Genomic DNA, 24,205 nt, shown 5'->3' on the forward strand with positions numbered 1-24,205 from the left:
TTCCGTGCAATCATAAGGCATTCACGGCACAATACTTGCGACCAGTTCAAAATTTGAGTAGTAAATTTACATAAATCCGCATCAAAATAAATCCTATGAACAATACCATGACCAACGGTAAAGAAGCGAGTAACCAGACTCTCTTCTATACAGCCAGTAAATGGAATGAGTAAATTAAGAAAGCACAGCAAGTGACCAATCTTTGAACCAGATATTCTGATCGGTCGGAGAAGCCCAATCGTCCGTGTGTCCTCCCTAATTCCCAGAAAAACAAACCAATCAGCCAAATGCGCTCACTTAGTACACCCATCTGCCGAATAATGAGAATGAATAGGTATGTTGTAATCGTACTCACAAAGAATGTCTGCGCCATAATACCGTAAATCTTGGTTCCCTCCGAAGTAGCGAAGGTGACATCTTTCAAGTTGATCACGGAATGTCCATCTACTACCAATTCCTGTTCACCATTACTTGATCCAACATCATTCAACTTCACTCGCATCGCCACCGTAGTCCATTTACCAGTTGCCCATTCGTATGCACCTCGTTGAATCGATTCACCATATCCAGTATCGGTATCGGTGTATGGAACAGGCAAGTAGTCATATATCTCTCCTTGACCATTGGTTCGCCACATAAGTCGAGCAGAGAAACATGAATCTCTTCCATCTTGTCTTCCACCCGAACAGCTCTTGGCCTGACTCAAGCTCGTACCACCATACAATCCAGGCATTTTACCTCCTTTAACGAAATTGAATCCATCCTTAAGGTAGACAGAGTAAGAGAAGGAAACTTCTTTAGCGGAATCCACTTCAACACCATCGTGTGCACCAGTAGTGTAGAATGAGAATCCTGCTGAAGAAAGTCCGACTGTACCGGCTGGGAAGTTTGCGACGAGCGAATCGGATCCGTCGGGGGATGTGCCGTGGGAAGGAAGTTTTCCAGCGGTGAGTGGTTTTAGAACGCTTTCGACTACAGAATGATGATGAAGGGTATTAGTGATCATTCTACCATGATATCAAGAGCTATTGCGCCTGGATTGAGACTGCGTGAGAATGAACAACATCAGGTATACTCACAGGATGTACCGTCTGAGGTTGTCCAGCTAGCACTACCCGTGCCCCAAGGGAACAAACTGTTACCTGAAGTGCTTGATGAAGAAGTAGACTCGGCCGCTGCCGACGATGTTGCAGATACAGTGGTAGCGGAACTCTGCCATTCTGAAGAGGTGGAAGATGACATCGTAGGATAGGCGGTCTCTTCTCCATAGGTAGATGTTGAAGCAGATGATGATGAGGATGATGAAGGTGATTTAGCGATGGCGTTGTTCTGTTGCGCTTCTAATGTAGCGGTGGCGGTAGATTCCGACGCCGAAGAAGCACGACAGGTTGAACCAGCCCTTTTACCAGCTTTGACTTTCTTCCTCCTGACCAGTTTTTTACCTTCCAATCCACCAGCGTGGGATCTCCTTCCTACATGTCCATGACCATGCGAGTTCAATAAAGCGTTGTATCTGCCATGTCCATGGGAGTCCGTGTCGTCCCGTGGGGAGAGGGCAGCACGTCGAGAGGCAGCTTCGTATATCTCTCTAGGGGTCGGTCCACCAGCTGCCGAAGTAGGTAGTGAGAGGGACAGTAAAGGAAGGAGATAGAGGAGGGTTGAAGTGTACATGTTTATCGGTATACGCTCCGCGCTATCTGGATTGGATTGGGATCGAATAGGTTGCTTGTTTATACGGTAAAGAGTTTAGTATTTGTATATCACCAGGATATAATATATGATGTTGACCACTAGATCACTTGGAAATGAGTGTTATGCTTGTTGAAGAGGCAAGTTCGCTCAGCGAAAGGGATTTGAGTGAGATGACAAGTTGAATGAAAGGATAGTAAGAAAGAGGGAAGAAGAGGTTGAAGTTGAATGAAGAGATCAATGCTGCATTTGGATGTGTAATAAACATCCCATCCCATTGACCACCTTTCCATACTTTCATGACGCCTCAAGTCAAGAATCGAATAATAAAATAAAAAATCCAATCCAGGTCACACAAAGCCAAAACAAGGCAAGGTCAAAGCGCGTCCTTAACGTATCAACCCCTGAAAATCAAACGAACCAAAAGGTGATCCGTGCGTTCCTCATTCCTCGGGTAAACTGCAGTAGTAGCACACTTTCAGGGGTGGCTGAATACACTCCTACACAACAAAGGGAACTGAGTGAACTGATACTTCCCATACATTATGCCACGTCACCCCCCTTGAAACGATCGACGAGCTGACGCACATGCGGAGATGTCCGGTTGAACACAAATTCGATAACCGTATTTTTCCACGATTTCATTTTTTTTTTGGATCTGTGACCATCCAACTTCATTTAGTCGAGAGAGCAGTAACTAAATATCTAAGAATTGATCAAAGATCCGTCACTGCTCCTTGAAACCACTGGTTGAAGAATCACTCCTATCAGGATGGGCAAAAACAACAAGAGAAAGCGCACAGCTCCAGTCCAATCTCAATCCTCCAAGCTCCTCACTCCACCTAGCGAGTCACCTTCGGCCTCTGCGTCATTGATCGATTCAGAGGACTTGGAATGTACGATAAACGCATTGAAGACGTTATGCGACTTCCCAGAGGAACTGGCTGGGAAGGAGATGAAAGGGCTGAAGAGGAAGGTACATGAGCTCTATAGGATCATGGCAGAGGGAAGTGGGTTAGATGAGTCAGGGCTGGCTGTATTCAGAGTCAAGCTCAAGGTCGGTGATGAGAAGGAAGAACTAGCAAGCACAACCTTCCCTCTGGATGGTACATGTATCTTGATTATCGCTAGACTAATGTTCCCCCCCCCCCGCGGAGACTCTCCAAGCAAGACGAGGAACCAGGCTGACAATTCTTCCCGTTTTATATAGGCACCTCACTCACCTCCAAGATATCGACAGCACTGTCAGACTACCGCTTCACCGACGCCCTCATACACCTATTCGAGATGTACACCCGTAGACTCTCACCGAAGCTAGGTGCACTGCAGAGATGGGTGAGAGAATGCGATGCGACGAGTAACGAAGATGGTAGTCCAGGTGATCCGGAGGCATTGAAATGTTTAGATATGATATTGAGGATTGCCAACATGTCTCATCCTACTCATGTACCGACCGATCAGAAAGTGTTAGGAACGGAAGGATCGATGAGGCAGAAAGGGAGTGATCATATGGTAGATGGGATGGATATGGGTGGGATTATACAGAGGAAACAGATATTCAAAGCTAGAGAGGCTAATGAGGAGATAAAGATTTGGGGTTTGATCAAAGAGGGGAGGCTGTTTGGTACGTCCAGCAATTCATGGATGCAGAATCAATCTTACGGATGGATAAGTTAACTTCCCTTGCTGCGTTTTCAGATACACCCCCTCCAACCCCTTATCCCAACTTCCGACCAGTCCACCACGTAAAAGCTGACGATCGTAAACCTCCCAATCTGTACGACTCGACTGTCTATGGTTCCAGCCCGGGAGCGATCGCTCTGGCACCTCCAAGCGAAAGAAAGCAACCTACAAAGGTGCATGTTTCTGACGTTCCTGGTGCTTTCGTAGTACTTGATGTATTTACACCGGAAGAATGTTTACAGATAGTCAGAGCTGCTGAGGCGATAGGGTGGGAGAAGGATGAGGCGAAGAGCGGTTCCGCTGTCAACAAGAATTCGGTGAGTTAAGATTAAATCCTACCTTATTTGTCGCGAGATATGTTAATGATTTTTGCTCATACCAGATCCTAGCAAAGAACTTTGTCTGGCTATCTGATTCCTCATTCCTTGACCACTTTTATTCCTCTATACTACCCTTCGTTCCCGCAATAGCTCCGATCAGTGTTGATGGCAATGGCGGAGGCAAAGTCAGAGGTATCAACGCGAGGTTTAGGGTGTATCAGTATACGGAGAATCAGCTGTATAGGGTGAGTTAATCGCAAGTATCGAGCATGTAGCTTACTGATCATCGTTTTTGATTTTTGGGCATTAGCCTCACATAGATGGTGCATGGCCTGCTGCTGGCTTACATCCCGAGACAGGCGAATACTTGCATGAGTGAGTCAAACCACTTATTGACTTCGGACATCCGCTCTGTATTGATGTGCATGCTCTCACAGCTCGTCCCCACCCGATGATCCATTATGGTCACGATATACTCTGCTGGTCTACCTAAATGGAGAAGGTGATATACCGCAAGATACGGGATGTACGACCTTCTTCTTACCGTCGGATAAGATAGGAGTAATGGAGGCTCATAGTGTCAGGCCTATACAGGGAGCAGTATTATGTTTCCGTGAGTTCATGCTCGGATCGTTTATATGTCCAAGCAATATGGGCAAGATTGAAATGCTAACTTGATAATTGGTTTATCGTGCTAGCCCATGGAGACACGACCGGTTCATTATTACATGAAGGTTCAGCAGTAGGGAAAGGAGGTATCAAATATGTCATTAGGACCGATCTGCTGTACGAAGCTAGAGGTTTCGGTCAGTATAAACCTCCTGCTAGTGTTGGAATGAAACAGGGTGGTAAGGAGGAAGAAGGATTAGGTGGATAATTTAGTCGATCGTCGTGAACTAAACCGATTATTCATTCGCATTCACATTCAAATATTTCTTGTACGATTATCCATTTGTAACATTTTCAAATCATCCTGTAAATGCATACACATACTAAACGATACCAGAACCATGACGGCTATAAACATACTTTTGATCGACATCAAGAATCCTACTTATACTGAGAATCCTCAGCCTAATCCTCCTCTTCACCGCCAGCTTCGATCAAAGCCTGATAATCCTCATAACTTCCAAACATTGGTAATTCCTTTCTCTTCTTCCTTTGTGCCTTTCTATCATCGTTCCTCTTCCTTTTCCCAGTTTCCACCTTCTCTTGTTCTTCATCGGAAGAGACAGCGGTGTCTAATCTGATATCAGGCATTTCCATCTCTGAATCAGATAACAAATCTTCTTCTTCATCATCGAAATTAGGGAATGAGGAATCGCTAGATATGGATGGGGAATGTTTCTTTCCTTTCTTAGTCTTGCTTTTGACTGGTTCTTCTTCTTCTTCTTCTTCCTCTTCGTCTTCTGATTCTTCTTCTTCATCTTCGTCCACCTCGACATCCTCATCCTCACCTTCTTCAGACGAATACTCTGTCATATCGTCACTCTCATCTTCATCTTCATCATCGGATAATCCCATATCATCATCCGCACCAGGCATAGAAGCTTTCATGGCCTAAGTAACAAACGAAAGAATCAGCTCGCATCCAATCTCCATAATCCGAATTGAATCTCAACAAGTTTACTTAAGCTCACCTTCCAAATCTCATCTTCTTCTGGGTCACTTCCCTCTTCTTCTTCCTCTTCCTGTTCTTCCACATCGATATCTGAGTCATCCTCCTCCTCATCATCATCCTCATCTGCAATATCCGAAGGTAACTCTGGCATCTCATCACTATCCTCTTCATCCTCATCTTCACCAGTCGATTTCTTCTTCTTGAGCGATTCATTTCTCTTCAACTTCTCTGAGAAATACTTGTGGAAGAACATCATTTCAACCGGAACATCATCAACCTTTTTCCTCCAGAAAGATTCCGAATTGACCATCAATCCAGCTTCACCTCCGGAGGATTTGGCACCTTTGTTCTGTACGATCATACCTGATTTATCAGATACAGCAGCAGGCTGCATGATACTTGCTCCTTTCGGTTGAAGTGTCTTCTTAGGGTTTCGGTAGACGAATCGATCAAGGAATGACACGAGCGAGTTCAACGATATATCGGAAGATCCAGTCAGAGGTTGAGATAAGAGGAGTTGGTTGGCTTGGAGTGAGACCGAGGGATGGAAATGGTTCAAGAATGGAATCTATCGAAGACGAAATGAGTCACCAGTAAGTGATGTTTTTGAGACATGCAGCAGTCTAAATATTGGTATTACTCACCAAATCCCATAGACAGCTTGAATCTGCATTCGCATATAATGGTTCTCTCTTCTTACCATCATAAGCTTTTTCATCCATTATCTTCTTCTTCTTCAGCGCGTCGTCGACTTCTTTGGGTTTGTTGTTTTTTTGATCGGCATCAACGAAATGCTCAATGTCATCGTCTTCAGGTTCGATCAACATTTTCTTGAGGCCAGGAGTAGTGGAGAAAAGCTATTAGACCAAAGACGAAAATCAGCCTCACTTCTAATCAATCTTATCCTTGCGTTAGCCAGAAGAGTAGATGAATATCTCACTCACCTCTCCTAACAGGTACAAAGCCCCACAAATAAAAGGCGGTTGATGCATCCCCAACATCTGTAACAACCTTTTCACAAACGCCATAACCCTATTTATCCTATCATCCAATTTCATGGACTTGAATAATAAATTCAAATACATTGCCTGTTTCGAGCTATTGACAAGTCTCTCATCAAACAACGAGTCGTATAACGTTCTGTAGAATCGATCGGATATTCCTTTAATCTCATTTTCGTCCGATGTCGAAGATGATTGTGTTTTGGATACTTGATAAATCAAATTCAAGGCTTGGATCGAAGTGTTGAAAGTACCTTTATGAGTAATGACGAATAAAGTATCCATATAAGATTTGAACATTGTCTCGTCCAATTTGGCAAAAGGTAAAGCACGATTTATACCTGTTAAAACGGCAGAAACCAGTTTCGATTCAGAATTCTCGATCAATTCTTCTTCTTGTTCCATTGCAGTTTTCTTCTTTTGGCCAGGCTTAGGTCTCGTTCCTTTCCTTCTTCCACGCCATTTATCGATCTTACCGGCTACTTTCTCAATTTGGTCTTCCCCTATCTCCCCTTCTTCCTCTTCTCCACCAATAGGGTGTTCTTCGTCTTTCTTGCTGCCGTCCCCGAGAATTTCTCGGAAAACTTCGAAATAGAGGTCAACAAGTTTACCAGCAACTTCTTGATCTTTTCTCGTCAAGGTGATTTGGTTGAGAGTGATCAAACCGTAATATCTTGCATGATTAACAGTATCGGATTTCTTCTCTTCTGGTTTTTTACCTTTGACATCATCGTCGAATTTGATGTGCGAACCGGATGAGGATGCAGCTGCGGCTGTACTACCGATAGGCTTGAGGACTAAGGCAGATACTTCACGAGCTACTACTGCTTTCATAGCTGGGTGAGCTTGCAGAAGCTGTAGGATGTGATGAGATGCTTTGGAGGCAACGGGTCGATCGGTGTCACCCTGATGAGAAAGCCACAAGATCAGCTTGAGGTGCAACGACTTCCTTTCCAGCTAACTATATGAAAAACTCACAAGCTTGTTTACGCCTAGTCTTAGCAGATTCTGCTCCTGTTCAGCATTACCCGAAAGGAGTTGGAAGATGATATGTAAAGCTTGAGTCCGGACGAAGGGCAGGGTATCGTGCGATAGCACCTGAAAGACGGGTTGTTAGCTGTATGATCATCATTGAGGCAGATTTAAAAGAATCAGCTAACCTCCAGCACCTGTAACAGATTGAAGAACCATCTTTTAAGGTAGTCCTCAAAAGCATACATCAGGAGATGTCGATCCGTAAGTTGGGGATGAGCAAGTAAAGGTTGATCGGCAAAGTATCTACAAGTCACGTCACCCATTCTCATCAGCTTTTTCACCGTATCATACCAGTGTTGTATAGGTTGCATGCTAGCTTACCTCAATTTTCCTTGCTGTTTGCCGCCTCCATTAACCCACCAATCCGCCAAAGCCTTCATGACGGCGACTCTCTGATCCTTATTCGATCCTGACCCTCCTCCAATTCCATCCTCTTTCCATCCGGCCATGTATCTCAGCCTATTGAGTTCGTTCAACGCATGTACAGGTGATTCTCTGACGAGCAATACCAACGCAGATAATTTATCCTGGTGTGTACCGGATTGTAAGATCTGGGATATAAACGCCGCGTCGGAAGAAGAAGAAGCTCTGTTCAAAGGAGGTAGATTGTCCAGGAGGTTCAATGCTTTTTGACGAAGTTCGTTCAAGGCATGTCCCTGGAGTGGTCTGAGTGGTGCGTCGAGGGGAGGTAGTTGAGGGGTGAGGGAAGTCCAAGATGATGAGGCGGGGACATTGATACCGCTTGAAGAGTCTTGATCGATATTGGCCTTCGAAGATTCAACAGTTTTTTGATTCGTTGCTTTGGCAGTAGTTGGAGGTACATCTGCTTCTTCTTGCTCACTCTCTTCTGGTTCTTCCTCTTCGCTTTCGTCTTCCGCTTCCTCCTCATCTTCGTCTTCCTCCTCGTCTTCACTTTCCTCGTCGCTTTCCTCTTCAGCTTCTTCCTCTTCCTCTTCCTCTTCCTCGTCCTCACTGTCCACCTGTACTGCACCAACGGCTGCAAAGTCTAAGCCTTTCATGAAATCTCCTAATTCCATCTTCAATGATTTCTGTACATCATATCATCAATAATCAGTATCGAACCCACCATCTCTTTCGCATATCCCTCGTATAATATGATCGACTCACCTCATCTGTAGGCTTCTTCTCGCCTTTGGGCATTTTCGTAGCAGATCTATCCTGTTCTTCATTATCGCTCTCATCTATCCCATCTATCAGATCCAAATCATCTTCATCTCCACCTAAATCCTTTACTGCCTGCTTCAACTCATCACTGATCTTGGCATGTCTGGACGACTGGGTTGATGGTCCAGCAGTGGCATTTGCACCTGTGGCTGTAGCGGTATTGGCGGTTTTGTTGAGTAGTTTGGTAGATTTGCTACCTCTTCCTTTTTTGGCCATCTTGAGTGAGTATCTGGCTTGTGTTGGAGGGAGGAAGATAGGTTGAATATCTGAACCAGATTCATAGACATTCGCATGTACCGTAGTACCAGATTCAGGTGGACAACTGAAATCTTCGAAGCAAGTCAATCAACTTTTGCGAGATGGGATAAAAACAAATGAAATGATGGAAAATTAATGAAAGAATGCGGGGCACCGAGACAACCATGCATTTGATGCTGAATTCAGTGGGTACGACATGTTGAATCAAGACGATGGTAAGACGGTCTGTCGTTCCCTTCAACTACATCTACACAAGATAAACAGACAAAATGCCAGTGAATATCAAGCCAGTAGTAGGAGCAGGACTAGGTGAGTTCATGGTCGGACTTTATGTCATCAAGCTGAGCTGACTTACTTGATTGATTGTTGTAGCCAGTTGCTGTACCATCTTTTCCATATTGGGTATCGTGATATTACTCAGTACGTCCTTGTCTCTGCAATTGCAGGCAGGAGTAGGATGATATTGCAATGTTATATACTGGATACTAGCTGATTGGATGTTCATTTCACATAGCCCTAGGATCATTCTTCGGCAAACATGTTGAAGGATTGACAGGCTCGACTAAAGATCCCGAGAACCCCGATCACGTAGCTAAGATGTGTTATGTCGCTGCTATCATATATGGTGGATTCGTGGTGTTCTGTGGATTACAAGTGAGTGATCAATCCTTGACGTCGAAGTGGTATGGACTTGCACAATGAGCCAGCAAAAACCTCATCTCGATTTTCATTTGAGAGATTGATCGTCCTGCTAACATCCTATCTGTGTAATCATAGATGGCAGTGCATCGACGATATCCCCGTGGAGTGCAACTGTAGATGTCCTAATCACCTATTCAACGTCAGCATGTATATCTTGTATCTCTTTAGCCTTCTGTTGCACCTTTGTCCCGGTGTGATAACTTATTGTCTGAGAGTGAGGCCACGTGGGTATGCTGTTGCCACCTTTGAGAAAGTGACATCTTCAAGTTCAGAGTCTGAGAGTTCATGTTAGCATTTACAGTGCACTCCCCTCTTACTTTGAGTTACATGATACGTCACTACACCTCTTCTGCTACATCGACTATATTATACCCTGTAACGAGTACGACAGATCCCTTGGACAGACTCTCATCTGCTCCCACTACAGCTCCACCTCAAGTAACGCTCGTAAAATGCCAGTCAAGCGATCCGCCGGTTCCTCTTCCGCCATCCCCAAACGAACGCGCTTCGACGACCGACCCTCTTCCTCCGCTGCTGGACCTTCACCCGTTGGTTCTGGCTCAGTATCGGCCAATGACGATGACGACCTATTAGAAGAAGATTTACCCCAAGGAGCAGCACGGGACAAACAGCGTGCTAAACGCTCTCTAAAGGACGCAGAAGGTTACGGATCAGATTCGTCCAATGACGAAGAAGGGGTGGTACCTTCTCGTAGACCAGGTGCAGAAAAAGATGATGAAGATGACGATGTAGATATGTTTGCTGATGATGTTGACGAGAAAGCCAAACCTGCCGATAAAGGCAAAGGGAAGGAGAAGGAATATATGGATTTGAATGAAATTGAAGGACAAGAATTTGATCAACATCCTCGTAGAATCGGTGATGATGGTGAAGGGGATAGTGATTCTGAAGATGAAGAAATACGCAAAAATGCTAAAACTGGATTAGATGGTGATATGGGATCTGAGATTACTCCATTTAACATGAAGAGCGAGATGACCGAAGGTAGATTTACAGCTGATGGAGAAGCTTATATGGAGAATGAAAAGGATGAAAATGATAAACATGATTCATGGTTGACCAATTTGAATAAAGAGGAAATTAAAAAAGCCAGAAGAGCTCATAGGGAAAGAGAGAGGTTGGAAAAGGAGAGAGAAGAGAAAGAAAATTCAAAAGAGAACAAAACAAAGGAAAGAGAGTTGTTAAGAGAAGCGGTAGGATTGTTGGAAAGAGGGGAAACTGTCTTGGAAGCTCTACAAAGATTGGGCAAAGAGTATAATAAAGAGGATCCAACGAAAAAGAAGAAAATGAGCTGGGCAGAGAAGCAAAAAGAGAGGAAGAAGTTGATGGCCATCGAACAAGAACAGAGGTGAGTTGTCTATCCACCTTGCGTCTAACAACCCTTGAGATTTATCCATGTCGTTCCATTGGGCCATGTATAATGTCTGATGTTTGTACCCTTCGCAGCGACCCAACACACACTTCCAACCCGTTCACGAACCTCTCCAATATCGTTTCTCAGCTCACTACGATAGGTCATCTCGAAGTATACTCAATGTCAAGAGAGAGTATGCAGCGTATGTTACCGGCTGAAGCTTCATCGACGAACGGATCTTCGTCTCGTCCAAGTGCTATGCCTGCTACACCGGTAGATACAAGGCAATTCCAGTATAGGTTCTCTATCGCTTATGTGAGGAATTTGCCGGAAGCTCAGAGACCAGTGGAGAGGGAAGTGTTTGGTGAGTGTCTATTGTTAATGGATATATCCTTGTGATCTTCCATGTCTGACTCCTTCGTCTATTTCTTCAGGACCGTTCCCTGTACAGCAACTCAAGCAATGGAGGAATACGGGATTCTTTGGTGGTCCAGCTTGTGAGAATGTGGAACTGAGATTGGCGGGAGATCAACCTGGTACATGGGGAAATTGGACAGATATAGTGGGTCAATAACGGAATTTCCGTACTTATGGTACACGACGAAAAGAAGGAAAAGATTTTTAATTTAAATCCACAAGAAGTGAACATGATGAACATATTGTAAATTTTAGCCATGAATATGCATTACATCCAGAATCTCAAACTTTATATAGTACAGTGTTATCGATCTTTCTTCTTTTCCTGCTCCACCTCGTTCTGTCCAGGTGCAGGCGAGCCAGAAAGATCCAAATCGAGTGTAGCCGGAGGCATGTTATCGGGACGACTTTGCACTTTCGTCAATTCCAACACGAACCTGCAAGTCAATGACATTGAGGATCAGCTGTTTATCCTTATCCTAGTCATATAGACTTAAATTGGTTCGATAGATGACGCACCACATCATTGAGCCCCATAGTAATGCGGTCACACCCAATAATAACAATACATGTTTGTTCCATTGAGTCAATACCGCCAGACCGAATAAAGTGAGTAAGAGGAAGAAGAAACATAGGTTCATGGCTATATCACCATGACAGATGGTCAGCTTAAGGATATCCTGCATAATAATGCATGCGATTTCGCAAGCTGAGACGTACCCATCACTACGGCTGCATTCGCACCAGGCTAAGTGGGCGATACCTCATAGTCAACTCACAGACATTCGCTGAAAAGAAAGCGCACGAATGACTCACCTCGAATACCGACTTGATGAGCATACCGAAGAACCCCGGCTGCTCATTCCCATTTTGAGCTTCGGGGTTTCTCACTGGAGAGCCTTCTCCCGAAGATGAGTCCGATTGATCTTTGGTCACCATTTTGCTCGATCGATTATATACTCCTCGATTGGCTCTGAAAGATAGTATAGAAACGCTTTCGAATTGTCCATCAACATGGGTTCAGGTGGACAGCGAGGTGGAGGAGATGCCAGTGATGAAGCTGTAGGTGGGAATTGCCACATCATCTCTTTCCTGGGCTTTTTGAGTGATAGTAATACATCCCTTTCCTATATGTCCTATCGGAAGTCAGCGGTTTGTGTGTGGATGATGTGTGGATGGCCGTTCGTCACCCGGTTTTTGACTTTTTTCAACTTTTTCGAGGCATCCATCTAGATCAGATCAGATATCACACCTGCGCAGACTACATATCTCCTTATCGCTCCTCCTGACCCTGTACCTCCTCCTCTACTATCCGACTGTCCCCCGGATTCTTTCACAATGCTATCGCGTAGCACTCGTTCGCTGCCCCGATCCTCTCGTTCCTCCTTTCCTTTACCTAAACCACGTCGATCACTCACAACATCCCATATACATCTCTCACCATCCACCTCACCCAAGACTCAATCAGCATGGGCAGCAGCTACCGAATCAGCGCACTCCGTCCTCACTCCCCCTCCTTCATCTTCAGCATCTTCCTCTTCGACGGCTACATCCCTGGACGATCCGTTATCAATGATCAACGCTGAAATTGGTAACCTGAAGTCATCATTATTTCGAATGTTGGGATCCTCAAATTCAGCTTTGGATACAGTTGCCAAATATTACTTTCAAGCTGAGGGCAAACATCTACGTCCATTGCTAGTATTGCTCATATCGCAGGCGACCAACGGATTGGGAGGGAAGGGATGGGAGAAAATGAAGTTGGAAAGTCAGAGTCGGAGAAGTATAGATGATTCACTTACTTCCCAGGGAGGTGTACTGAACGATTGGAATCCTGAAGTTAACGGACAAGAATCAAGTTCAAATAGTCAGGTGTTTGCTAGTCCATTTCAGATACCGAACATTGGATCTTCTACCATTTCATCTATACCACAGCCTCCACTGAATATATCGGAATTCGATATGGCCTTACAGCAAAATGATCAACCTATGATATTACCTACTCAGCGGAGATTGGCAAGTATAACAGAGATGATTCACGTTGCTTCATTACTTCACGACGACGTCATAGATAATTCACCATTACGCCGTGGTGAGCCATCCGCGCCATCAACATTCGGTAATAAGTTGTCGATATTATCTGGTGATTTCTTACTTGGTAGAGCGTCAATAGCCTTAGCCAGATTGGGTAGTAGGGAGGTGGTAGAATTATTAGCTACGGTAATAGCGAATTTGGTAGAAGGGGAAGTAATGCAATTGAAAGCTACTTCGGAACCTGAACAGAAACCTACACCGAAAGGATTTGAGGATTATATGAGGAAGACATACCTCAAGACGGCGAGTCTGATGGCCAAGTCTGCTAGAGCAGCGGTCATCCTGGGAGGATGCGGTGATTCAGATGGGATCGGGTTGAGTAAAGATGGTGAATGGGTAAAGGATGTGGCTTATGGTTATGGAAGGAATTTGGGTATTGCCTTTCAGGTGAGTCAGATTTTCCCCTCATTAATCAGCAATACCTCAATTCAAGATATGGCTTGAATGGTCTATTCATCCTTCCATCTTGACATATTTGAACATTACCGCTGTCCTTTACCATGTCGTATCACGTCCATCGATATACCATCTCTTTCCTCACATAATCTATCTTTTTGCTATACGACCCATGACTTATCAACCTTTTCTATCTCATAGCTCATCGACGACGCCCTTGACTTCCTCCCACCGGATCCATCGCTCGGTAAACCTTCCCTCGGAGCAGATCTTCGTCTAGGTCTAGCAACCGCTCCAGCCCTCTTTGCATGGGAGAAATACCCAGAGATCGGTCCGTTAATACTGCGTAAATTCAGTGAACCTGGAGATGTGGAGATAGCAAGGGAGATAGTGAATAAATCGGATGGACTGCAAAGGACCGTAGAGCTGGCTAGGACGTTCGCAGGATCAGCTAGGGAATTGATCGAATTGTTACCTGAGTCTGGAGCGAGGGAAGCTTTGATTGGCTTAACGAAGAAGGTAGTGGAGAGGGTCAAATAGATAACACGAATACGATTACTCAGTTTGGATAGGATCTGAGAAAGCGGAGGAAGATAGGAAGACAGGTCCAAATAGAATTGAAGATCATTGTTCTCATGTACATTGCATTATCACATCACAAGGACAAAGGAAAGGATAGGATATATAGTGCGTGAGGACTACATTTGATAGATTCGTATAGGCCCTTTTCGGTCTCGACTTCATTGTGACATGGACTCAGCCACAAGAAGCTCAATGCATTGCATAGTATATAAACACATATGTAGGGATCCAAAGCTATATCGATGCTGTTTTTGCATTTGTATCACACGGACGGTCTTTCGGTGAAAACGGCATATTTAGCTTCACCTTGGGCTTATCAGCTTGTTGGATCAAGTGTGACGTAATTATCACCACTAATCCGATGATTATTGAATTGTCAACAAATTTGGAGTATGAGTACAGTACATCAAACGTTTCTTAATCATCAATTCCCAAAGTGGATTTGAAACCTATACTATACAGGCTCGAGCATACGCATCATCGCACCGCCATCGTACCCTGCCCCGCACTCCGGATCACAATCAGGCCACACGCATGCGAATACCGAGGAACTCAAGATTGTTCTGTCTGTTAATATCGCTCTCATTTATTCCCCCTCTCTGTGTCATTTTCGGTTTATTGGCATACCTCAACGAATCTATGAGGATTTGTTTACCATTCTCAATCGAACGAATATCTCTCACGGCTCATAGAAAACTATCTTGTCAACCACCCTCATCAAGTTTTCTTAATAGACCGTATAGCACTGGATTGAAAGGGATCATGGCTCAAGCTGAAGCTGATGCTGTAAATGGTAATACCATTGAGGAAGGGAGATTAGCGGGATTTCTGAGAAGTCAGAAAGAGAGTTTCTTAGAGGATCTGAAGAAAGGTAATGCCAAGGGATGGACGGTAGTCATGGGGAATGAAGCGGGTGGTAAGCACAACTTTCTGCCAATACAAAATGGGATATATGGATGTCAACTAACTGACAGGGTTGTATGAAACGCATAGACCTCGATTCAATCGCATCATCTATATCATACTCTTACTTATCATCCTCACTCGACGCCAAACAATCCATTCCCTTGATCCTCACACCTTCAAACCTCATGACCCTCCGACCCGAAAACCTCCTCGCTCTCAAACTCTCTTCCGTCCCTCTAGACTCATTACTCCATTCTGAACAGTTATCCATCCCTACAAATGAACTTTCCTCCAAAGGTGTGAAATTCGGCTTGGTGGATCACAACAAGCTCTTACCGCTTTTTATACCTTCTTCATCCAATACCAATACTACGACCCAGTCACCCGGTCCAATTACCAACGGCCACGCAGCGGAAGGAGAAGATCCGGTCGAATCGATAATTGATCATCACGATGATGAACACTCACATCCCAATGCGGAAGTAAGGGAAATCACCGTCCCAACTGGAAGTTGTGCATCGTTAGTGACGAAGCATTTCCAAGATCGTTGGAAAGCTAGTATATCTGGACCAGCAGGTATAAGAGGATCACCTATCCCAAGTGAATTAGCTACATTGTTGTTAGAGGCAATATTAATAGATACAAGTGGACTTAAACCGAATCGTAAAGCTACTCCTTTCGACTACGCTTCTGCTAAATTCTTATATCCCTTATCTACTTTATACTCTAACGATAACCCTGCGCACCCACAATCAAATGGACAAAATGGTGATGTGGTGGAATTTTCACAAGACGGTTCGAATATCCCTCAAGATTTGACGAGTCTAACAGAGAATTTACAAACTACCAAATCTGATGTTTCTTCACTCTCGACTCCTCAACTCTTATTGAGGGATTACAAGGAATACCTCTTACCTACTTCTTCAAGCTCCTATCCCACTTTGAAAGTCGGATTATCCACTGTTCCCTTAGGTCTCAAAGTATGGCTGGACAAGGAACCTAGTGGATTTGAAAGTTACTTAAAAGAGGTAGAACTATATATGTCGGAGAAAGATTTAGATGTAGAAGGAATTTTGACTACTTTCTCAAACTCTCAGGGTAAACATCGAAGGGAACTTGCTTTGATCGTCCGCATGGGAAGTACACTGAGTGGGGAAGAAGATGCAGAGAGGGTATTGGAAGAATTGAAAGTTGGTTTGGAGTCTAGTGGAGATATATTAGATTTGAAAAAATGGAATAAAGATGATAAGACTTCTGATATCAGTGTATGGGAGAAATGGAATGATAAGGTCGTGGTTTGGAAGCAGGGCAATACGAAAAGTACAAGAAAGCAGGTCGCACCTTTACTTGTAAGTGATTGAATCCTATGGATGATTTGGAGTTTTGGGCTTTGCTGACTTGGTGGGTCTGGGATGAATAGAGAGATATCATTGCGAAATTAGAATGAAACAAGACTTCGAGTGTCCACGATTAATCGATGTCGCGGTCTGGACTGCAATGGAAGGGTGATATAAATAGAATGAAACGAAATGTTATGAGCGATTAAGTGTCAAAATGAAGTGAATTCGAAGTGTGATTCTAAAGTGACTTGTTTGGGAATGTTCCATCATCCAAGCTGTGCAAAAAATAGGTCATTGTCCTTCAATGCAATTCGATATCAGAATATATCTATTAATTCTAATTCACAACAACATCCTCCACATCCTTGAACCCCTGTAGCCCCGTTTTGTCCACTTACACTCATCCACTGTGCTATTCTCGCTCACCCACGATTTCTCTTCTCTGCAACGTGCTACATACATTGTTTGAATTCTTTCTTCCGTGTTAAGATGCCTCTTCTAAATCACATTCCGACTGGTGTCCACCGTTCCTCACCCAATCAGCCTTCTGGCACTCCCTCGAACAGTATTTAGCCCATTTGCAATACTTGCACTGTATGATTGGCGGAGCCAGACGGAAATTCATACACCTGTACAATATTATCAGAATTATACCAATCAGTACCATTACAGAAGAACGACAACGACGATCCAGTTTGGTAGAAGGTAACATTCCGTTCTTCCGATTTTATGTGAATTGTGGGTAAAAGGCAGAAAACAACTCACCATCTACATACTTCTTTCCCACCCCATCTATCTTCGATCCCTTTATCTGGTCTATTCCTCTTCCACCATTCCTCTTTCGCTATTCGATGGAACAACTGCGGTTTGTTATACATATTGTTCGTGGTGTGAGAAAAGGTCAGACCGTTCTTCGTACAGAGATGAATGGAAGCTTCGTTTCCTGTCGTAGGATCGCACTGGACATGTCCATTTCTATCAGCTCAAGCTCATGCGATAATACGCATCAGAAGTGGTCCGTATGAGGCGATTCTGTTATTCGGAAAGACGGTGCTATTGTGGAAAGAGACTGTAAGGACTCACTGCGATACTATCACATCCTACTTCTTCCATCCCAAATCTCAATACTTCCTCGAACGCTTCTGACATTATACCTTGACCCCAAAGCTGGGGATGTATCTCGTAAAACAGTTTACCCTCTACTTTCGCATCATGCGTTTGTCCAAAGGTGGGTTGGGTGTAAATCTTGCCCTTTGTAGGTAAGAAGGAAGGCGGGGATGAGAGATAGGTGAAAGATAGGGCGATGTTGCCTTGGAACAATGGTATATCAGTCATTAGCATATACTTCAAGCGGCATTGTAATCCGAAGGTGCGACATGTAGCAGGGTGGTTCACTCTCTCTGGATTCTGGGGATAGATAGCGATGTATGTCGAGTGATTTGTTATACTCACCTAGGTAACCATCCGCATTAGATATCCTATTACTTATCCTCACCTGCCCCGGATCCTGCACTTTGAGCTCCGAGGGGTTCAAAGCTGTTATGGCGAAGATGTATTCATCTCTTCCTTTCGAGTTAGGTACATTTGACGCTCTCGGTATACTACATAATGACTACGTCAGCTTGCTCAAGTTCGGTGTACTCTACATCCGCCATCGATACAGTGTAGCTCACTCACCTGGATCGTATGTACCTATTCAGGAATGAATCTTTGATATCACTAATCGAAGGTGACCCATACCTAGAACGACCGTTCCAACGTAATCAGTTGGCTGATTCTATACACACCCTCCAAGGACTTGGGAAGCTGAGAACAAAGTAGATAGAAGATAGAAAACAGAAATTAGAAGATAGCTCACAGTTGTGTTTTCTGAACAATAGGTTCCATCTTTATCCTCCTCACTCCCGTCAAATCCCCAACCTCGCATTGTCTCAACCTCAATCTAGGTGTAATCAGTTCCATCTTCTTACAAGATGGAGTACGGAAAATGTTCAATATCGGTCTTGCCTAGCATAATCATATTCGTCTTCATCAGCTAAACCTTTCTCTCCTACACTGTACTGTACATTATGGGATGACTGGTCCACGCACTCTATCGTCCAACAGGCCCCATTTGGGTATATTGTAAGTGTTCGTACCTTTCACTAGCTCTTTGTTCCATCTTGAAGTTTCTTCGGATGATTCAGGTGGTGGGGGAGGTATCTCTTCTGGTATTTTACCTTGATTAGGTTTAATCACCGGGATCTTCTATAAACCGTCACTCAACATTGATCAGTTACCTTCGGAAAGATATGCGGCTCAACGCAGAGAAAGTAAGTAGCTCACCTTGGATTTAGACTTCTTCTTCTTCTTTTTCTTCTTCTTGTTCTTCTCATCTCCATCTCCTCCTTCTCCATCGACCGCCGCCTCACCTTCATCCAAACTATCGTCCTCAACATCAACTTCGGAAGGTATGTTGATCCTCGTTCCGTCTACTTCTTTCGCCAGCGCTTCCACGAGGTCCTCAGCTCCTTCAACTTTTGATCTACTCATTTTGATGTTCCATGCAGCTTGGGGGTTATCGTTGCTGTATCATGCGTGTAGTTGTTATCACTACCAATGTGATATCTCTTGACTAAGTTATATGGTGGTTGTTCCTTTGTACCTACCTCCTAAATGCGAACAATTTTCGGAGACCCCACACGGGCCGCTAGGCACCCTCACCTATCGTAATGAGAGATCCTAATGAAAACGCTATGCTATGTATGCTGCTGTCAGTCTTGCGCAGGCCCAGAGGAGAGGGACCCTTTGGGTGATGCTTGATGCATGAGCAGAGACAAGCACGACTGGTATTTGAGCAGATTGAGGAAGGGTGTCATTTCAATGTTACCTCGTGGCGATGAAACCACTGCACCGACCCCCTCATGCGAAACAATATTCTGTCCTTTGTGAGGAGAAGCAGATGCGTAAGGCCTTCTCACGCAGCTCCGAGAAATATGGCTAACTACAAACAAGCCTCAGGGTGATTTACCTCTTATCAACTTACCTCTGCTCATCAATTACTTGCACACTTCCACTACGTACGGATATATATATATATTGTAGCAGGATGGACCATTCCAGCCATAACCAAAGATTCTCTAGGCAAGACGTGGATGACTCCAATGAGTACGCTCAAGGATGGGAGGACACTGATACATTTGGAACAATTATGGAAGCTGTAACACAACAATCTCACTTGCAGCCATCAACGGATGTGAGATTCGCCGGCCATAATTACGACTCACCTGCGTGGGAACAACCACAATATCCTGCGTATCATCAAAATTGGCCTAGCATGTATCCATCTCATGGCAGGTCCCGAGTCTTGATCGGTGTACCTGGCTCCGAAGCCGGATACGCCAGCTCGTATGGAGATCACGGGGACTTTGCTTCAACACAAGGTGACGCTGGCTTCGCTAATTCCACGATGGGATGGTCTTATTCATAGATTTCAAACGAGCAAGACAAATTGGCTCATCCAAATGCAAGTACCGGTGAGCAATTCCACCACCCCGAGCGGCTTCGCGATCGGGTTCACCCCTATTTGCAGAGATCAGGTGATCTCTCTGCGTCGTCAAGTCAGACACCTCCTTCATGGAGAAGAAGTCGTGGCAGACCATCTGATTTTAAGTCCACTTCCAACAAACCTAAAAAGGAAAGGAAGAAAGAGTTTCTCTCCCCAGGGATGGATAACATCATCAACACCGGCCGCAAAGTCATGGGGGCAACGCTTGAAGCTTTTAGAGCTTCCAAGGCAGCTAATTTCTGTGCCGATGGCCCAGCGCTGTCTCATTGGGCTACGTTAACCCCGACAACAGATCCCGGCGTGTGGTCGACCCCTACAAGGCGGGGTAAGACTTTCAAGGAGATCCGAGGGCATAAAGGACTTCCTGTGATGACTGCTAGAGAGCTGTATATGGGTCAATGGAGTTGTCAGTTGACCTTGACGTTCGCTTCTTCAGGTAAAACCATAACAGGTACGGGTATGACTCCGAAGAGCGGCGAGTCTTTGGATTTTCGTCAAGTAGGATTATTAGATGACACTTCCATAGACCAGAGTGAACCATTTTCAAAGAAAACCAAACGCAACGCTGATCTGTTATACCAGAGAATCAAAGCTGAACATTCACCCCTCCAACAAGCTCGTGTATCATACGTATGCTTTGAAGAACATAGCGATCGGTATGATGTTCAGGTACCCTGCACTGTTCTGACGCAATACGGTGTTCTTCCAGCAAGTATCAGTGTATTCCTGGACGTGGAGCTTTTGAACTCTTCCGAATGTTTGGATCAGGATAATGAACCTTAATACCATTCTTTTTGAGTGATCGATGTGTGCTTGGTATATGTTATCCTTCAGAACAGGATTTGCGTCAACGGGAATGAGAGAAGCTAAAGCGAAACTCAGGTTGACCGACAAGGATACCACAGAGTGTAAAATTTCGTAGTAGATCATTTGCTCTCAAATGCACTTTCGCTTTCTGTTCGCTATTCACGGTTTCATTCAGAGATATCATGGGGTGAAGTTTGCGCGCAGCGCTCATGTCCCGTGCTTGAAGGCTCGCTTGGCCAGCATGAGTTGCCTGTGCGATGTTAACTTAGGTTAACTTGGATGACCGTTGCCACGTGCCACAAATCACCCAAGCGTAACCGTCATCATCGATCTTGTGAATTGGGATTTTGAGCTTTCATGTAAACGTCCAATCCACTTAATTTAGGTAAGAAAAGACAAATCATTCACAAGATCTAAGCAATATGAGGACGAACAGGAAATTACTGCAGTGAGTGCTACAGCACATACTGAGTCTCTTCACATACTTGACCCTCCTAACCCAAAAATTGATCGGTCACAACCGTAGACCATTGCTATCTCGACGGTCCATTACCGTCGCCTCATCAATACGTCTATCCCTCCTCCCTTGGCTTACACCCTCTGCCACACCCTCTACCCTACCACAATCTCAAATACGGCTATACTCCCAGATAATACGACGGGGACCATCAGCCCCTCCAGGCTATCCATCTGATACCGAATACTCCGACTCGACAGTTTACGCTTTCTCTTACATCTCTCGAGTGATCCGCTATATCCTCTACGGTATTCTTACACTAGGCGGAGTATCACTGGCCGGGTTCGAGGGACTACACCTATACGTCGAGAAAGTAGCTCTTGCCGCACCGTCTCGGGACGGGTTCGATGATCCATATGGATGGATAGGTGAGAATGTAGGATGGACCGGCGGTCTAAAAGGAGGTACAGATCCTAGATTAGGTCAGAAAGCCAGACATGCGTTGAGGGGAGCTTGGATATGTCAAGAATGGGGTGCGGGAGGTTCAGCATCTTCAACATTATCCAGTCGAAATACTTCTTCGGGTCCATTTCATCCAGATTACGTAGCTGTAAAAGGTATGATCGGCAACACATCATCTTCAACAGAGGGTAGACAGACCGTAGACAGAGGGTATGAATTAGCAGAAGAATTCGTAAATCTAGCTATAAACGAAGCTCGTAAAAGAGGATTGGTATTTCCTCCAAATCTCAGCAGCTCTTCATCAATACCGAACCTTCCTCCTAAAGATCATGAAAATACCCATGGAGTTCCGCAAGGTGATCCAGCAGTATTGGACCTGTTATTGTTAAAAGCAGGTATATTAGAAAGGATCAATACACCCTACTCACTATTACATGCCAAAGACCTATATCAACAGGTATTGAATTCTATGAATCATGCGCAGGACGAGCAACATCTGCATAACCAACCTAGGATAATGAGGTTGGCAGGTAAGATTGGTGATTTATCAGCTAGGACGGGTAATTCGGGTAATGCCTTGGAATGGTGGTCGTGGGGTCTGGGAAAAGCTGGTATACAGATGGATAAAGGGAATACAAAAATAAGTGAAGTAGTGAAAGAGGTTAAGAAGGAGGGTCGAAGTTGGTTCGGATTTGGAGGGCAACCAAAGACACCTGAAGAATCAACTTCGACGTCGACATCGATATCGATATCGACAGATGTACAATCACCTGGTATTTCACCTGCGATCCTTCGAGCATCCATCTCACTCCTGGCGTCAGCTTCCGCTCACTTGGCTACCACCTCTTCACTCAATACAGCTTCCTCCCTTCAATCTCACGCTCTGGCGCTCATACCACCTTCCTCAACCCCAGCTAGTTCCTCGTCACCCGACTCGGCTCTTCATTCTACATGGCTACAACAGAGAGTGGCATTACTAAAGTTATATCAAGCTTCCATCCTCCACGCTCAAAACACCAAATCGACATCTCCGAAACCGCTCGAACTGGTTACTGAGTCTTCAGAGATATCCGAACTAGTCATATCATCCCTACCTACCATACCTATAGGCAAATCATCTAGCTTAGTCGGTCCAGCGAAATTGCTTCGTCGCGATGCACTCTTGACAGGAGCAGAAGCGAGTTACACCCGTGGAGTATTCTTGGAGAGATCTCCACCGTCAAGTCCAGAAGAGAAGGTCAACAGGTTGGAGCAAGCTTCAGAATGTTTCGAAAGGGCCATGGCGCTCAACGTGTTGGAGAGCGGGGTAGAGAAAAAGGGAGAAGATGAAATGGGTCAAGGTGGGGATTGGAATAAGTATTGGAGAGGGTATGTGAGAGTGAAAGGGAAATTGGGTAATTTGGTTGAATCAACCACTACTACGAAAGTGTGAACGATCATCCAATAGGATGCTTATATGTAGCATGTACACTTTTCTCTTTGCGACGTTGCGACTTCCTTACAGGCAAATGGAGTAGGGACTTGCGAATATACTACTGACAAGACATGCGTGTTAGAAACGATGTCGTATCAGTATGAGATCAGTTATCAGCAGGAGCCGTTAGCGTTCGATGTTTGGACAGATGTCGAGAAGTAATGACTACTTATGTAGTCGAGGTTAATTCTCAGTTGGTTTTTGGATATAGACTTGTGACGGATTTGTTCATTGATCAGATCAAATCGACATGAGATTGACTATCACGAAGCAATGCTGAGTTGACAATAGAGTGAACGCTTAATTGTCGACAGTCCTTTGAGTATGATTTCGTCAGAACAGATCAGTCTGCTTACGATCTCTCATAAAAACATCAGCTCTCCGACCCCGGCAAAATTCTGCAAACGGACAACATCGGCACAATTGTGTACTTGCGGTATCATGCGGAATGTTCATACATCATCCCATCCATCTCCATATAGATCCCTAAGACCCAATCAGACCGGACACTTCTAACAAATCATTCTTCTTGGAATTTATGCAGAGGCTTTGGCTTCTCGGATAGCTTTGGCGGAACCTTGGGCGGCGAATCGGGCGTTTCTCCTGAACTGTTTATGGGAGAAACAAGGAGAAGAGGTTAGCATTATTCGAATATACCATGACACAACCTTCTTCGCTCAAATGACGGCCACATGATCCCCTTCCCCCTTTTCGTAAAACACCATAGCTAGGACCACCTTCAGTCTTTCTCTCATTCCCTTTCGGTCACGATCCTGTCGGGTCATCGACCAGGTGACCATACCAGAGACATCTTGTCCAAGCCTCCTGTCTGAATAGTCTTCCGTCCTATGATC

At 44.6% G+C, this 24,205-nt stretch overlaps 11 protein-coding genes across 11 annotated transcripts; 7 read left to right on the plus strand and 4 right to left on the minus strand.

The window, feature by feature from the left end:
* Window positions 1-174: 174 nt before the first annotated feature.
* I203_102852 (uncharacterized protein) lies at window positions 175-1,671 on the minus strand (the record flags this gene model as incomplete). The annotated part of the gene is made up of 3 exons (XM_019147129.1): window positions 175-255; window positions 356-972; window positions 1,080-1,671. The coding sequence occupies 3 exons, from the start codon at window positions 1,669-1,671 to the stop codon at window positions 175-177; spliced, it is 1,290 nt and encodes a 429-aa protein (XP_019003679.1).
* Window positions 1,672-2,461: 790 nt separating this feature from the next.
* I203_102853 (uncharacterized protein) lies at window positions 2,462-4,569 on the plus strand (the record flags this gene model as incomplete). Its single annotated transcript, XM_019147130.1, has 7 exons — window positions 2,462-2,795; window positions 2,900-3,313; window positions 3,388-3,689; window positions 3,755-3,937; window positions 4,003-4,067; window positions 4,130-4,305; window positions 4,391-4,569. 7 exons carry the CDS (start codon window positions 2,462-2,464, stop codon window positions 4,567-4,569), a joined length of 1,653 nt encoding a protein of 550 aa, XP_019003680.1.
* A 197-nt stretch (window positions 4,570-4,766) lies between these two features.
* On the minus strand, window positions 4,767-8,750 carry I203_102854 (uncharacterized protein; the record flags this gene model as incomplete). The annotated part of the gene is made up of 8 exons (XM_065517198.1): window positions 4,767-5,252; window positions 5,333-5,881; window positions 5,958-6,170; window positions 6,258-7,220; window positions 7,293-7,412; window positions 7,475-7,592; window positions 7,671-8,398; window positions 8,478-8,750. The coding sequence occupies 8 exons, from the start codon at window positions 8,748-8,750 to the stop codon at window positions 4,767-4,769; spliced, it is 3,450 nt and encodes a 1,149-aa protein (XP_065374016.1).
* Window positions 8,751-9,061: 311 nt separating this feature from the next.
* Window positions 9,062-9,611, plus strand: I203_102855 (uncharacterized protein; the record flags this gene model as incomplete). The annotated part of the gene is made up of 4 exons (XM_019147132.1): window positions 9,062-9,101; window positions 9,165-9,212; window positions 9,307-9,446; window positions 9,570-9,611. 4 exons carry the CDS (start codon window positions 9,062-9,064, stop codon window positions 9,609-9,611), a joined length of 270 nt encoding a protein of 89 aa, XP_019003682.1.
* A 335-nt stretch (window positions 9,612-9,946) lies between these two features.
* On the plus strand, window positions 9,947-11,443 carry I203_102856 (uncharacterized protein; the record flags this gene model as incomplete). The annotated part of the gene is made up of 3 exons (XM_019147133.1): window positions 9,947-10,863; window positions 10,962-11,233; window positions 11,304-11,443. The coding sequence occupies 3 exons, from the start codon at window positions 9,947-9,949 to the stop codon at window positions 11,441-11,443; spliced, it is 1,329 nt and encodes a 442-aa protein (XP_019003683.1).
* Window positions 11,444-11,590: 147 nt separating this feature from the next.
* On the minus strand, window positions 11,591-12,225 carry I203_102857 (uncharacterized protein; the record flags this gene model as incomplete). Its single annotated transcript, XM_019147134.1, has 4 exons — window positions 11,591-11,723; window positions 11,806-11,929; window positions 12,007-12,034; window positions 12,103-12,225. 4 exons carry the CDS (start codon window positions 12,223-12,225, stop codon window positions 11,591-11,593), a joined length of 408 nt encoding a protein of 135 aa, XP_019003684.1.
* A 399-nt stretch (window positions 12,226-12,624) lies between these two features.
* I203_102858 (uncharacterized protein) lies at window positions 12,625-14,316 on the plus strand (the record flags this gene model as incomplete). The annotated part of the gene is made up of 2 exons (XM_019147135.1): window positions 12,625-13,767; window positions 13,978-14,316. The coding sequence occupies 2 exons, from the start codon at window positions 12,625-12,627 to the stop codon at window positions 14,314-14,316; spliced, it is 1,482 nt and encodes a 493-aa protein (XP_019003685.1).
* Window positions 14,317-14,892: 576 nt separating this feature from the next.
* I203_102859 (uncharacterized protein) lies at window positions 14,893-16,625 on the plus strand (the record flags this gene model as incomplete). The annotated part of the gene is made up of 2 exons (XM_019147136.1): window positions 14,893-15,274; window positions 15,352-16,625. 2 exons carry the CDS (start codon window positions 14,893-14,895, stop codon window positions 16,623-16,625), a joined length of 1,656 nt encoding a protein of 551 aa, XP_019003686.1.
* A 463-nt stretch (window positions 16,626-17,088) lies between these two features.
* Window positions 17,089-19,136, minus strand: I203_102860 (uncharacterized protein; the record flags this gene model as incomplete). The annotated part of the gene is made up of 8 exons (XM_019147137.2): window positions 17,089-17,233; window positions 17,370-17,563; window positions 17,688-17,914; window positions 18,057-18,166; window positions 18,282-18,344; window positions 18,463-18,611; window positions 18,696-18,851; window positions 18,930-19,136. The coding sequence occupies 8 exons, from the start codon at window positions 19,134-19,136 to the stop codon at window positions 17,089-17,091; spliced, it is 1,251 nt and encodes a 416-aa protein (XP_019003687.2).
* Window positions 19,137-19,692: 556 nt separating this feature from the next.
* On the plus strand, window positions 19,693-20,934 carry I203_102861 (uncharacterized protein; the record flags this gene model as incomplete). Its single annotated transcript, XM_019147138.1, has 3 exons — window positions 19,693-19,991; window positions 20,074-20,119; window positions 20,176-20,934. The coding sequence occupies 3 exons, from the start codon at window positions 19,693-19,695 to the stop codon at window positions 20,932-20,934; spliced, it is 1,104 nt and encodes a 367-aa protein (XP_019003688.1).
* Window positions 20,935-21,380: 446 nt separating this feature from the next.
* Window positions 21,381-23,309, plus strand: I203_102862 (uncharacterized protein; the record flags this gene model as incomplete). Its single annotated transcript, XM_019147139.1, has 2 exons — window positions 21,381-21,406; window positions 21,485-23,309. 2 exons carry the CDS (start codon window positions 21,381-21,383, stop codon window positions 23,307-23,309), a joined length of 1,851 nt encoding a protein of 616 aa, XP_019003689.1.
* Window positions 23,310-24,205: the final 896 nt, after the last annotated feature.

The sequence above is a fragment of the Kwoniella mangroviensis genome (assembly GCF_000507465.2).
Source record: "Kwoniella mangroviensis CBS 8507 chromosome 1 map unlocalized Ctg01, whole genome shotgun sequence".
Classification (NCBI taxonomy): domain Eukaryota; kingdom Fungi; phylum Basidiomycota; class Tremellomycetes; order Tremellales; family Cryptococcaceae; genus Kwoniella; species Kwoniella mangrovensis.